General features: G+C 48.8%; 1 protein-coding gene across 10 annotated transcripts in view; it reads right to left on the bottom strand.

Annotated features, from left to right (window-relative positions):
* The window catches only part of PAX8 (paired box 8), a 65,274-nt gene that overhangs the window by 27,323 nt on the left and 24,715 nt on the right, over window positions 1–13,236 (bottom strand). For all 10 annotated transcript variants that reach the window (XM_086323698.1, XM_086323700.1, XM_086323702.1 and 7 more), the window contains one exon: window positions 559–724. In XM_086323698.1, the coding sequence (XP_086179824.1) occupies window positions 559–724 (166 nt within the window). The remainder of the gene's footprint in view (window positions 1–558; window positions 725–13,236) is intronic.

Genomic DNA, 13,236 nt, shown 5'->3' with positions numbered 1-13,236 from the left:
GGCCTTAGGATCTGCATTTCGTCAAAACACCCCAGTGCTTCTGTTGCAAGTGCTCTGGGAGTTACAGTTCGAGAAGCACAAACTCAGACATCCCTCATGCTGGAGCAAGACCTCAGGAGCCACCTCTGATTGCGTGTCCCCTCCCTGTTGTTGTTGCTGTTCAGTCGCTCAGTCGTGTCCGACTCTTTGCGACTCCAAGGACCGCGGCATGCTAGGCTTCCCTGTCCTTCACCACTCTCAGAGTTTGCTCAAACTCGTGTCCATCCCTTGGTCTCAGCAGGGGGAAAGCCTTTTGGGAAGATTCTTCTGCTTTAGGAACAAAGAAGCCTATAGAAACCAGGACATGGGGCAGAAGAGACCATGAGGGAGGGAGAAAGGAAAGGAAGGAGAAATGGATGAGGGAGGAAGGAAGAGCAGGAAACACACACAGACGAGCAGCAGATGGGCGAGGCCCGGAAGCCCTACCACATCCTGTTCAGATCCTGGAACCCAGGCCGGACACCGGAGTGGACCCGAGTCCCTGGGAGGGAAGGGGGTAGGGGTGAATTTTGTGCTTACCTGCCAAGGATCTTGCTGACACAGCCATGGCTGACACGGAGCTGGCGGGAGATGTCGCAAGGCCTCACGCCCTGGTGGGCTAGGTCCACGATGCGCTGACGCACCACTTCAGGCAGGGGTCTGCCATTCACAAAGGCCCCTCCCAGCTGGTTCAGCCCTCCGTGGCCTGAAAGACAGTAATCCGGGGGGACTGCTGTCAGGGCCACCAGGCAGAGAATCAGCCGGCATATGGGCCTTGGCTGTTGAGAGCCCCTAAACTTGAGCTCTGTTGGTCACATCCCCTGGGGATCCTGCTGTACCCCTCTGCTTCCCGCCTCTGAGTGGGGGCTAGCTCAGGGTGGCAGGGGCAGGGATGTATGATGCTACTGAGGGGCACATTCCACTCTGGGGACCTTTTGTGTCTGCTCAGCATTCTTTCATGGGCTTCCCAGAGGGCTCAACAGATAAAGAATCCACCTGCGATGACGATACACAGGAGACACAGGTTCAATCTCTGGATCAGGAAGATTCCCCTGGAAGAGGAAATGGCAACCCCCTCCAGTATTCTTGCCTGGAGAATTCCATGGACAGAGGAGCCTGGCAGGCTACAGTCCATGAAGTTGCAGAGTCAGACATGACAGAGTACACACACGGTCTCCTCTCAGACCCTCAGCACCTCACTCCAAATGACAATCCCACCATCTTCCTCTACCCTCTGGAAAGTATCTAAAGAGTTGAAGATTCAGGTTCTGTCTTCCTACTCTGACGCTGAGCTGTGTGATCTTGGGGAAATCTCCATGTTTTCTCTGCGTCTCTGTTCATTTCTAAAATGAGGGCATGGGACGAAGAAATCAGTGGTATTTAAGTTTCTTATTCTCATTCTTCTTTTGAACTATAGAGCTAGATTTCTTAAGCACAAAAACAATGAGAAACCCAGACTCAAAAGAATAAAAGCAGAGCTTCTCTGGTTGATCTAGGATAGAGCAGGCCTTGTCCTTGGGCTTCCAATTTGAGCTCTGTTCGGAGCACTGAGAGGCAGGCAGAGGCCTCACTGGCCCATGTTCTGGGGCTTCCAGGACTGACGTGCCAGGCAGTGGGCAGTGGTACAGAACATGGACACACTGTGATGTGCGCCTGTCTCCTTAGGTGCCTTCCTGACTTGGCCTCTACCCTCCAGCCCCAGCCTGTGTTTCATTCTGAGCCCATCCACCTATTCTCAATGCATATTTATTGAGTACCTACTACGTGGCAGGCACTGTACCAGCCCTCCTAATGTTGAGTTGGATAAGGTAGATGTGATTCCTGTACTTGCCTCATGGGGTTCAAGTGAAGAGTTAGACCAGCTCGTGGCCATATGTCATGGCCACATCTGGGACATCAGAAGTGGACCTGAGCCAGGACTGGGATTTGGACATGAAAGGGGTTATGGGAACCCTTGGAGGGGACCAAGCCCAGGCTCAGGGGACCAGAGAAAGGTTCCTGGTATTGGTATTGGTTTAGTTGCTAAGTCGTGTCTGACTCTTGCAACCCCATGGACTATAGCCTGCCAGGATCCTCTGACCATGGGACTCTCCAGGCAAGAATACTGGAGTGGGTTGCCATTTCCTTCTCCAAGGGATCTTCCTGACCCAGGAATCGAACCCAGGTATCCTGCATTGCAGGCAGATTCTTTACTGACTGAGCTATGAGGGAAGCCCTATAAGAGTTCCTGGAGAAGTCTAAACTGAGGCTGAAGATAAAGAGGCGTCAGACTAGAGAAGGAGATGAGGAAGAAAACTGTTCCAGGCAGTGAGAACAGCATGTACAAAGGCTTATAGGTGAGAAGGCATCTGTTAGATTTATTAACATACTCAATTCTCTAAAATCCCTAGATTCTGGGTGGGCGAGCTTCAGGCCCGAGGTCTTCCTTTGGCCAAGGAGGAGACCAGGGCTTAGAGAGTTACAGTGAGCATTCATGTGACTGATGTGACTCAGCCTGCATGATGGGGGGTCAAGATCTAACCAGGAACAAATGCTCCTGTTGGGGCTGCTGGGAGAGCCCTGTTCTGTGGCCAGAACAGATCCTGGAAACTTGGCCTTGGCCCTACAGTCCCACGCTAGAGATGCCATGGTCCCAGCATGATGATGTGGTGATCTGGCTAGGATGGCAGAGCCCCGGGGTGGGAGTCAGGGGGAACAGGTGGGTGGGTGAGGAGGAAGAGCCATTGCCAGGCCTCCTGTGTCAGCCCGTTAAGGACAATTTATGGCTGAGGGCTGGACGTGCCTCTGCTAGGCACACTGTGCTCATTACTGCCCACTGACTTAGCACATTCAGAACTGCCTTGCAATGACCCCTCAGGGGCTCAAGCTGTCTTCAGCAGAGCGGTCAATGTCTGTTTTTTTTAAGAGGCTACAAGTGCCTCTGGCCTGGGCACTGAGTCAGGAGGAAAAGCCCGCTAGCCAAACACCTGGCAGGAAGGACGCTATGATCCATCTCCCTAGTGGAGGCCACTGGGTGACCTTGGACACTGCTTCCACCTAGAACTGCTTCCAGTTCTAGGCAACTTGCCCTAGCCAGTGTTTCCACCAGGGCCAGGAAGACATCCCAGTGCTCAGCAAAGGGGCCTGAGCCCGCTTTGGAGAGGGCTGACTTCTCACTGGCCACAGGCAGTCCTGGAGAGTGGCTCAGCCTTTCCACCCTCACTCCATTCCTGAGGCTTTTGGCTCTTCTGGGTCCAGACACTGAACACAAGGGGGCACCAGAGAGCCACCCAAAGGGACAAGACTTCGAGCAGCTCATCTTTGTCCCCATTTTCCAGAACTTAAGACTGCCAAGTCATCTAGGAGCTTAGGTGTCCATGCTAGGCCCACTACATCTGAAAGCTAGCGTTCCTACAGGTGGAAGTCTTCACCCCTAGAAAGGCAATTGGTTAAAAAAAATCAAAGGCTATTTTTTTGGTAGCATGAATTGGGAATTGTGCCTTAAAAACAAACCTATCCTGTTTCTCCGTTGAAGCTGTGGGCGATCACTGTCCTAAATCTTCCTGAAGGGCTTGTTGATCGATATCCTTAGAGACTCAAACTCTCTGGAACCCGCTGGAAGGGTTATTTACTAGATCAGCTGGCATCTGTGTGAAAGGGAAGATGTACTCATATCTCTGGCTCTTAAACTGTGAAGTCCCTGGTGATTTATTTCATTTTATTGACTTCTGAGTTCTTTATATTACCGTGCAAAGGGTGTTGGGCTAGATTCCTGTGTTGACTCTGCCTATTTTAATTTCTTTTTTCAGTAGTTTCTTTTATTCTGAAAAATTGCTTGAATTCTTTTGAAATATTCTTTAAATTTCCTTCTGAAGAGTAGTTTCTCCCCCCCCCCCAGGCTTATTATTATTAATTTGTTTATCCCTCCATGTATACAGTATTTTACCATCTAGTCATTTTTTAAATATAGTAGGTCCTTGTTTGTTACCTATTTTATTTATTTACTTTTTTGGCCACGCTGCATGGCACGTGGAATCTTAGTTCCCCAACCAGGAATCAAACCCACACCCCCTTCACTGGGAGCACAGAGTCTTAGTCACTGGCATACCAGAGAAGTCCCTAGTTATCTATTTTAGATATAGCAGTGTGTACATGTCAATCCTAAACTCCCAATCTATCCCTACCCCCTTACCTCCTTGGTAACCATAAGTTTTTTCTCTAAGTCTGTGAATCTGTATTTGCTTTGTAAATAAGTTCATTTGTATCAATTTTTTAGGTTCTGCATATAAGCAAAATCATATGATATTGTCTTTCTTGCCATATGTTTTTTATACATTTTTAAGGGTTACGCTTCATTTACTGCCTGTTTTAATTTTATGATTTGAGAAAGTTGGGTTTTTTTTTTCAAGCATATTGTTTCTATCCACTTAAGAGCTAAACAAAACGTCCTGCAGTGTCTGATGCTGACTTCAGGTGATGGCTGGTAAAGAAAATTTCAGAGAAAGACTAACTGCATGTACACCCCCCACCTCAGCCCCATCTTCTTAGAATAATGGTTTTTATTGTTTGTATATTACAGTTTTCATCTCTTTTGATCTCAACACATATATACCAAGTGGGAGTATGCTTAGTCTTGAAGTCTTGTCTGACTCTTTGTGACCCCATGGACTGTAACACACCAGACTCCTCTGTCCATGGAATTTTCCAGGCAAGAATACTGGAGTCTGTTGCCATTTCCTCCTCCAGGGAGTCTTCCTGACCCAGAGATGGAAACTGTGTCCCTTGTGTCTCCTGCATTGGCAGGTGAATTCTTTACCCACTGAGTCACCTGGGAAGCCCATATATACCAAGTAGTGAGTATAAATCAGAACACTGGGAAAGTCACCTTGAACAAGACAGGAAAGCTGGCCCTCGAGGAACTTTCAATCTTTGGAGAGATGCAGTCAGATAAATTGAACTTCCCTGGTGGCTCAGATAGTAAAGAATCTGCCTGCAATGCAGGAGACCTGGGTTCAATCCCTGGGTAGGGAAGATCCCCTGGAGAAGGGAATGGCTAGCCACTCCAGTACTCTTCCCTGGAAAATCCCATGGACAGAGGAGCCTGGTGGCTACAGTCCATGGGGTGGTAAAGAGTCGGACACAACTGAGTGACTAACACACATGCAATCAGATAAATTTGGAATCATCATGTTAAGAGAGAGGTTTTTAGGAAGAGGTAAGTCAGATGCCAGAGGAGCCCTAAGTGGTCAGAGGGAAGCTGTAGCACAGAATGACTGGGAGGTAACCAAGAGAAGAAGCTTCCATAGGAAGAAAATCCACACACAAGGCTTTGGTGCTGTCAAGACATGGAAAAACATTTACTATAGCTGTCGGAGAGGCAGGGTGGAGGGTGTGGAAAGAGCCTGCTGGCTGCAAATGGAGACAGGCCTTATGGTTTGAGGTTTGGAGCCGAGTCCTGGTCACCCAAAGGCTTTTGTCCCTCCTGTGTCCGGTGTGGGGGAGTGGACGCCTTTGGGCGAGTCACCACCAGACTAGCAGCCTAGAGGTGGGCGCATCCTTCCTTCCTGCCCCAGGGCTACCCATCATTGCTGACCACCTGTCCATGTGGTTGTGGACCAGGTGGGCTCTCAGGCCGGAAGCCAGGAATGAGTAGGAGCCCCTGGTTGGGCGGGGGTGGGAGGTGGGGAAGGTATGACCCAGGAAGAGGTTTGAGGCTTCCTGAACAAAGGCCCTTTGTTGGTCTGGAGGTCGTGGGGGTGGAGGAAGAAGATAAGACAGCCTGGCTGGACATAAGTGGGTTCTGACTGTGAGATCCTCAGACAAAGGGATGCCAACTTGCCTGGGGACAGAGAACTCTGAGCCTATAGTGAGGGGACAGAGCTCTACAAAGTTCTGGGTGAAGCCTGTGGTCCAGAAATGTATACTTGGAAAAGTGACCATTTGGAGAGATCTGAGGACTTTCTTTTGTCATTCTTCACTCCTTAACAGGGCTCTGAGGAGTAAGGATGGTAGGAGGAAAAGAGAAGGGGCTTCCCAGGTGGCACTAGTGGTAAAGATTCCACTTGTCAATGCAGGAGACACAAGGGACATGGGTTCCATCCCTGGGTCAGGAAGATCCCCTGGAGTAGAAAATGGCAACCCACTCCAGTATTCTTGCCTGAAAAATTCCACGGACAGAGGAACCTGGCAGGTTACAGTTCATGGGGTTGCAAAGAGTCACACATGCATGAGGACAAGAGAAAAGTCATTGCCCCATATTTCTGTTACATGCACAGATACTCAGACCCTTGAGATGTAGGATAATTTCCCTGTGCCCCACAATCTTTTTTCAATTTTGATTTAATTTTTCTTGGCCACGCCACATGCACAGAATGTGGGTTCTTAGTTCCCAGACCAGGGATTGAACCCATGCCACTGGAGTGGAAGCGCAGTTTTAACCACTGGACCGCCAGGGAAGTCCCTGAGCCCCATAGCCCAAGTCTTAGTCACAGCACTTCTTGCACTGGACAGTACCTTGATCTGTTTAGATTCTTTTATGAACTCTCAAGGACAGGAATCCTGTCTCTGTCTACCTAGCACCTGTTACAAAAGTTTAATTAACACTTTGGTAAATACACGTGGCAGAAAAATGCTTTACAAATGTGTGGGGGGCTGTTGTGATGGTTGGTGAGTGAGTCTTACATTCCCCACTGTAAGACCCCCAAGTCCCATGGTTGGGTACTTTCCCCGCTTTATGTTCTATTTAATTTCTCACATTGCTGCCTAGCCCGAAAGCGAGAATGGTTTGATGTATTGCGCTGTGAAAATTTCCACTTGACTATCTGGAGATTTTTGTTTCAGCCTAAAAGAACTGTCAAGATGAGCATATGAGCCTTGGAAGGACTACAGTGGAGGGTGCATCGGCTGCTTTCGGGTGTCCTGTAAGTCTCGCTGTACCCACCTGTCCTCCCCAAGGCACGGGTCCCCAACCTCTAGGATCTAATGAGTGATGATCTGAGGTGGAGTTGATGCGACAATAATGGAAATAAAGTGCACAATGAATGTAATGCACTTGAATCATCCCAAGACCACCCCCTTACCCTCCACTCTGTAGTTTAATTGTCTTCCAGGAAGCAGGTCCCTGGTGCCAAAGAGGTTGCGGACCATAGCCTCAAGCATGGTGGCCACGCTAGAGTTACCCAGTCTCTGACCATCTCAGCCGCATGATGTTGTCTCCCCAGCACACTCACCTGTGGGCCTGTTCCTGCTGTAACCTCGCAGCTGTTCCCTTAGGCTCCATGCCTTTCTGGCACAGAAAGGAGTAAAGACCAGGACCTCTGCCTCAAATCACTGCCAAGGGAGACGCTCCAGGGCCGTGGAGACCTGGTGTTCCAACCTCTTGTCCCACCTTCCACCCTAAGTCTACATGCTGAGTCCCTCCGGTATCTATGAGGTTTAGGTTACCTGGGCACATTAGGCCCTTGGACTACAACAAGGGGCCGGTGCAGCAGTGTGCATCTGGTTTTACCCTGGACTTGCTGCGTGACCTTGGTCTCTGTGCCTTGCACTCCTTCTCCCAAGGGTGACCAGAGAAGAGAGACAGTAGGTCGGTAAGGCTGCTGCTTGTTCCTCTCATCCGTCTCTCACTGGTTCCTTCCACCTGTGCCACAACTCTGTCCGTCAGCCTCCTATGTCTTTGTCTTTATATTAATTGTGCGTTCTTAGTTGCTCAGTGGTGTCTGACTCTTTGCAACCCCATGGACTATAGCCTGCCAGATTCTTCTGTCCAAGGGAATTCTCCAGGCAAGAATTCTGGAATGGATTGCCATGCTCTCCTCCAGAGGATCTTCACAACCCAGGAATCGAACCCAGGTCTCCCGCATTGCATGCAGATTCTTTACTGTCTGAGCCACCAGGGGAGCCCAAGGAAGAAGTAACTAACTTTATATTACATCTCCTTTTTTTTTTTTTTTTAACCAGGCCCATCCCTTGGACCTGCAAACAACTAAATTCATCTATGCTGCCTCCCCAGCGTCTGCTTACAAAACAAAACCAAACCTCCCCTTGACTAGGAAACCTCTCTTTCTTATTGATGTCAACCAGATTTCTCAACAAGTGGTCATACTTGGCTGTTCCTATGTCCTTCCCTTCATCCCTTGCTATTCAGGGATCACACCGTGATATGCCTTATCCTTAGCAGGTGCTCAGATGCTAGGAAGTTGGTGGATGGTGGGTGCTGAGTTATCCCTCTTAAAGAGTCTTCCATGACAAGGCTTGGCACTTGGTCCCGGTTCCTTGTGTTTCTCTTTAATGGGGTTCTCTTCCCTGCTTTGTTCTATGTTATCTACTTTTTTTCAGGCTTCACTGAGGTCTCAGTGATGCCTCACTGTACACCATCATCCTTGGTGATCCCACCCTCTCTCCTTTTACCTTCTAACCCTGTACTGATGGGATCCAGGCATCCAGCTATCTTCAGTCCAGATCTCTCCCCCATTAAAAAAAAATAATTTTTAAAATTTATTTTTGACCACACTGGGTCTTTGTTGTGCTGTGTGGGCTTTTCCTTAGTTGCAGCGAGCAGGAGCTACTCTCTGGTTGCTGTGAAAGGACTCATTGCAGTGGCTTCTCTTGTGGCAGAGCTCGGGCTCTTGGGCATGTGGGCTTCTGTGGTTGTGGCTTCTGGACTCTAGAGTGCAGGCTCAGTAGTTGTGGCTCACAGACTTAGTTGCTCCACAGCATGTGGGATCTTCCCAGATCAGAGATCGAACCCATGTCTCCTGCATTGGCAGGCAGATTCTTTACCACTGAGCCACCAGGGAAGTCCTTCCCCCATGTTTATATTCAAATTGCTATCAGAAATTTCTGGGTGACAGAGGCACCTCCTCTAAGACTGTCTGGGTTGGTCACATTACCACCCGCCATGCAAGCATAAAACCTGACCTTCAGCTTCATCAGAGGCCAGCTTCTACCATACTGTCTGCATTACACGCTCAGAGACCTTGTATGTGACCTTGGAGCTCAGTGTGTCCTCCTGTCTTGGGGCCTTTGCACACGATATTCCCTCTCCCCGGCTTCTTTTTTTAAAAATATGTATTTCTTTATTTTGTTGTGTCTGATCTTAGTTGCATCATGCAGGATCTTTTATTGAGATGTGTGGACTCTCTAGTTGTGGCTCAAAGGCTCCAGAGTGGTAGGCTCAGTAGTTATGTCCATGGGCTTTCTTGCTCTGATGCATGTGGGATCTTAGTTCCCTGACCATGGATCAAACCCATGCCCCCTGCATTGCAAGGCAGTTTCTTAACCACGGACCACAAGGGAAGTCCTTGCCTGGCTTCTTTGTCTCTGAAACCCTAATCTCTCATGTAATCCTTGATGCACAGTAGGTACCCAATAAATGCTGGTTGAGTTCATTCCTGGAAGGAAGGAAAGAGGGAGGAAAGAAGGGAGGGAGGGAAGAGAGGGAGGCAGGAAAGAAAGCAGGCCCAAAGCAAGCTGAGTGAAGCCCACACATTCTTTGCTTTCAGCAGAACTCTGTCTCTTTCAATGACACATACTCTTAGACATGAGTTGTTTTAAACAGGAGGCCCAGACATCATGACACAGGAGAAGAGAGGTCTGCCTTCCTTCTGCAGGAACCATGGGATGAATGCAAGGGCCTTTCAGTTGGCTTTCACATCCAACCTTCAAGGTCATCATTAAGGTGTGACACTTGTCAGGCTTACACCTGTTATGCAGGGAGCATAATGGCTCACACACACCCTTGTCGTTTGGGCAGGACAATTCTGTGAGATAAATATTCCTGTCACCAGTTTACACCAATAAGAAGACTGTCACCAACTCAAGACTTTGGGTTCCAAATTGGGAGGCCTTTTTTCCCTAACCCTGGCCATAGAGGGCTATGGAAAATGACGAGTGGTTTACAATGCTGGTGGGGAGATTTCTACATGCACCGAAGGAAAGAGCCACAAGACCTGGCTCCAGCTAGGGAGGACCACAGTTTGATAGTAAAAACCTCCTCTCCTGGGAACTGGGACATCCCTGACTCAAAGACCCACTTGATAAGTTTGTGACTCAGGGCTGTGGGGTGATATTACCCCTGATGTCTGTCCATAAAAAAGAAACTGGTTTCCCAGACCTCATAGCCAAGGAGTTCAGCACTGTGTTTTGGGTTCAAGGCCAAGGATATGACCAACGCAGTCCTGGGATCCTGTTTCCTCTGACCTCCTCTGGCATTAAGTACAGCATCAGTCAGGAGCTGATCATAAAACACAAATCTGTTTCTAGGTATTTCAGCAGAGGTGCTTGAATAGAGGGACCTGTTTATCTAGGTGGTTGGAAGCTTGTAAGAACAGAGAGGAGCACTGGGATAACCCTGAGACAGTAACTGTGGGAAGATGCCCCCATTCCTAGAACCAGGGAAAAATGGAAGACGTTGGACTTATCAGAACCTTGACACTTTAAGGACGGGCCAAGGGGACTGGGCTCGGACCTCCAAGGTGATGGTAACTCTTGGCTGCCGCTCGTCCATCTGAGGGGCACAGGAGGCAGGGTTCCTGGAGAGTTTGTCTCTGGATCACCTGCTGCTGGTGAGGCATGCTGACAAGAACCACATGCAATAAGAGGAAAGCCCTGTCTCATCCTTCAGCTTTTTAGCCCTTCTGTGTGGCACGCTTATCAGTCCTTCATAGAAGCCCAAACTATAAGAAATTTGCAAATCTGTCCTCTTGCTCAGATGAGTGGGGTGAGGTTCATTGATTCATTTATTTTCATCCACTGAAGCTGTATAGGGTAGAGGTTAGAAGAGCAAGCTCAGGAGAGAGACTGCCTACATACAAAGCCCTGTTCCTCCTCTGATTTTGGCATGAGCTTCACCTCTCTCTGCCTCTCTTCCTAGGCGTGCTGTGTGATCTACATAGTGTTGCGTGCTATACACGATGCGTGTATAGCACTCAAAAACATTCTCCATTATCATCTGACCATCACTGCTCCCAGGCCAGGCATGGCTCCAAGCTCCGGGGATGTACAGGGATTAAGACAGGTGGATCTTCACCCTCTTGGAGGTTATAATTTTATGGGAATAGTTTTAATTTAATGAACTTATTTCTCTGCAGGTGACAAAGCTCTCGCACCCCATCTACCCCATCTTCCTGCCTGGATCAGTTTCTGCTTTTCCTCCTTCAAAATCCTGAGTGATGAGCAAAAGGTGAGGTTGTAGAATTCCCTGAGGGACAGGAAGTCATCCCAGCTCCTCTTTCCCCTCTTGGGTTCCCTGGCTGGGTGGTTAGTCACTGATTTCTGGGCTTATTCTTGTGATTCATTCTCCTAGCCTATTGGCCACTGTCCCTCCTGTGGGGCCTTCATGCACTTTAATGCAGCCCAAGAGGCCCCCGGGTTGTAAGGTCATGAGGACCAGCTCCCAGCCCCCTACACTCTGATGTTTTGGCAGATCTGAGGGTCTCCCAGAGCCCTTGGAATGAGAGGTAAGAGGTCTGGCTTCCTCGGATGCTCTTGCCTTAGATCAGCCCAGAGGTGGGAGGGTGTAGCCCTGTTCTTTCATCTCCAACAGGGAGAGAGGACTGGGAGGGGTGGAGGGAGGGAGACAGAGGGAGGATAAAGAGGATCCCCTGTATTAGTCTCTAACTGGGAAAGAACTAAGCTTGGCTGGTATTTTACCAAGATTTTCTTAAAAGAAGAAGAAAGAGGGGAAGGAGAAAGGGAGGATGGGCTACTTTCAGTATTCACCGCCCTCCCCCTAGAGTCAAACCTAGACAAACCTAGTTTAGTTCAGTTCAGTAGCTCAGTCGTGTCCGACTCTGCGACCCCGTGAATCGCATCACGCCAGGCCTCCCTGTCCATCACCAACTCCCCGAGTTCACTTAGACTCACGTCCATTGAGTCGGTGATGCCATCCAGCCATCTCATCCTCTGTCGTCCCCTTCTCCTCCTGCCCCCAATCCCTCCCAGCATCAGGGTCTTTTCCAATGAGTCAACTCTTCGCATGAGGTGGCCAAAGTACTGGAGTTTCAGCTTTTAGTATTAGTCCTTCCAATGAACACCCAGGACTACGTCAAGGCTATATATTGTCACCCTGCTTATTTAACTTATACACAGAGTACATCATGAGAAACACGGGGCTGGAAGAAGCACAAGCTGGAATCAAGATTGCTGGGAGAAATATCAATAACCTCAGATAGGCAGATGATACCACCCTTATGGCAGAAAGTGAAGAGGAACTAAAAAGCCTCTTGATGAAAGTGAAAGAGGAGAGTGAAAAAGTTGGCTTAAACCTCAACATTCAGAAAACGAAGATCATGGCATCTGGTCCCATCACTTCATGGGAAAGAGATGGGGAAACAGTGGAAACAGTGTCAGACTTTATTTTTGGGGGCTCCAAAATCACTGCAGATGGTGACTGTAGCCATGAAATTAAAAGACGCTTACTCCTTGGAAGGAAAGTTATGACCAACCTAGATAGCACATTAAAAAGCAGAGACAAACCTAGAGAGTGTATTAAAAAGCAGAGATACCACTTTGCCAACAAAGGTCTATATAGTCAAAGCTATAGTTTCTCCAGTAGTCATGTATGTACCTGAGAGTTGGACCATAAGGAAGGCTGAGTGCCAAAGAATTGATGCTTTCGAACTGTGGTGCTGGAGAAGACTCTTGAGAGTCCTTGGACAGCAAGCAGATCCAACCAGTCTATCCTAAAGGATATCAACCCTGAATACCATTGGAAGGACTGATGCTAAAGCTGAAGCTCCAATACTTTGGCCACTGATGTGAAGAGCCAACTCATTGGAAAAGACCCCCATGCTGGGAAAGATTGAGGGCAGGAGGACAAGGGGATGACAGATGACGAGATGGTTGGATGGCATTATTGACTAAATGGACAGGAGTTTGAGCAACCTCTGGGAGATAGTGAGGGACAGGGAAGCCTGGCATGCTTCAGTCCATGGGGTTGCAAAGAGTCAGGCACAACTGAGCTGAACAACACAGACTGAACAACAACCCCCGCCAAGAGTCAATGCTTAGGAATAAGACTGACAGCCAGGGGAGTGAGAAGGGCTCACTCTGGAGCCAGGCTGAGCTCTCTATGTGCATCTTCTCATCCAGTTCTCATAACAGCACATGATCCCCATTTTACAGATGAAGAGGTGTAAGCAGAGACTGTCTGTAACTTGCCCAAGGGTGCATCGTTACCAAAGGGCAGAACTGAGACTCCAGCTGAGGGCTCCCAGGTGCCCCTGGCACTGCCCCTGG

This window comes from Bos grunniens, chromosome 11 (assembly GCF_055505025.1).
Source record: "Bos grunniens cultivar Pamir isolate PY7600 chromosome 11, Bosgru_T2T1.0, whole genome shotgun sequence".
NCBI lineage: Eukaryota > Metazoa > Chordata > Mammalia > Artiodactyla > Bovidae > Bos > Bos grunniens.
The sequence above is the reverse complement of the archived record's forward strand: the minus strand, read 5'-3'. Positions and strand labels throughout refer to the sequence as shown.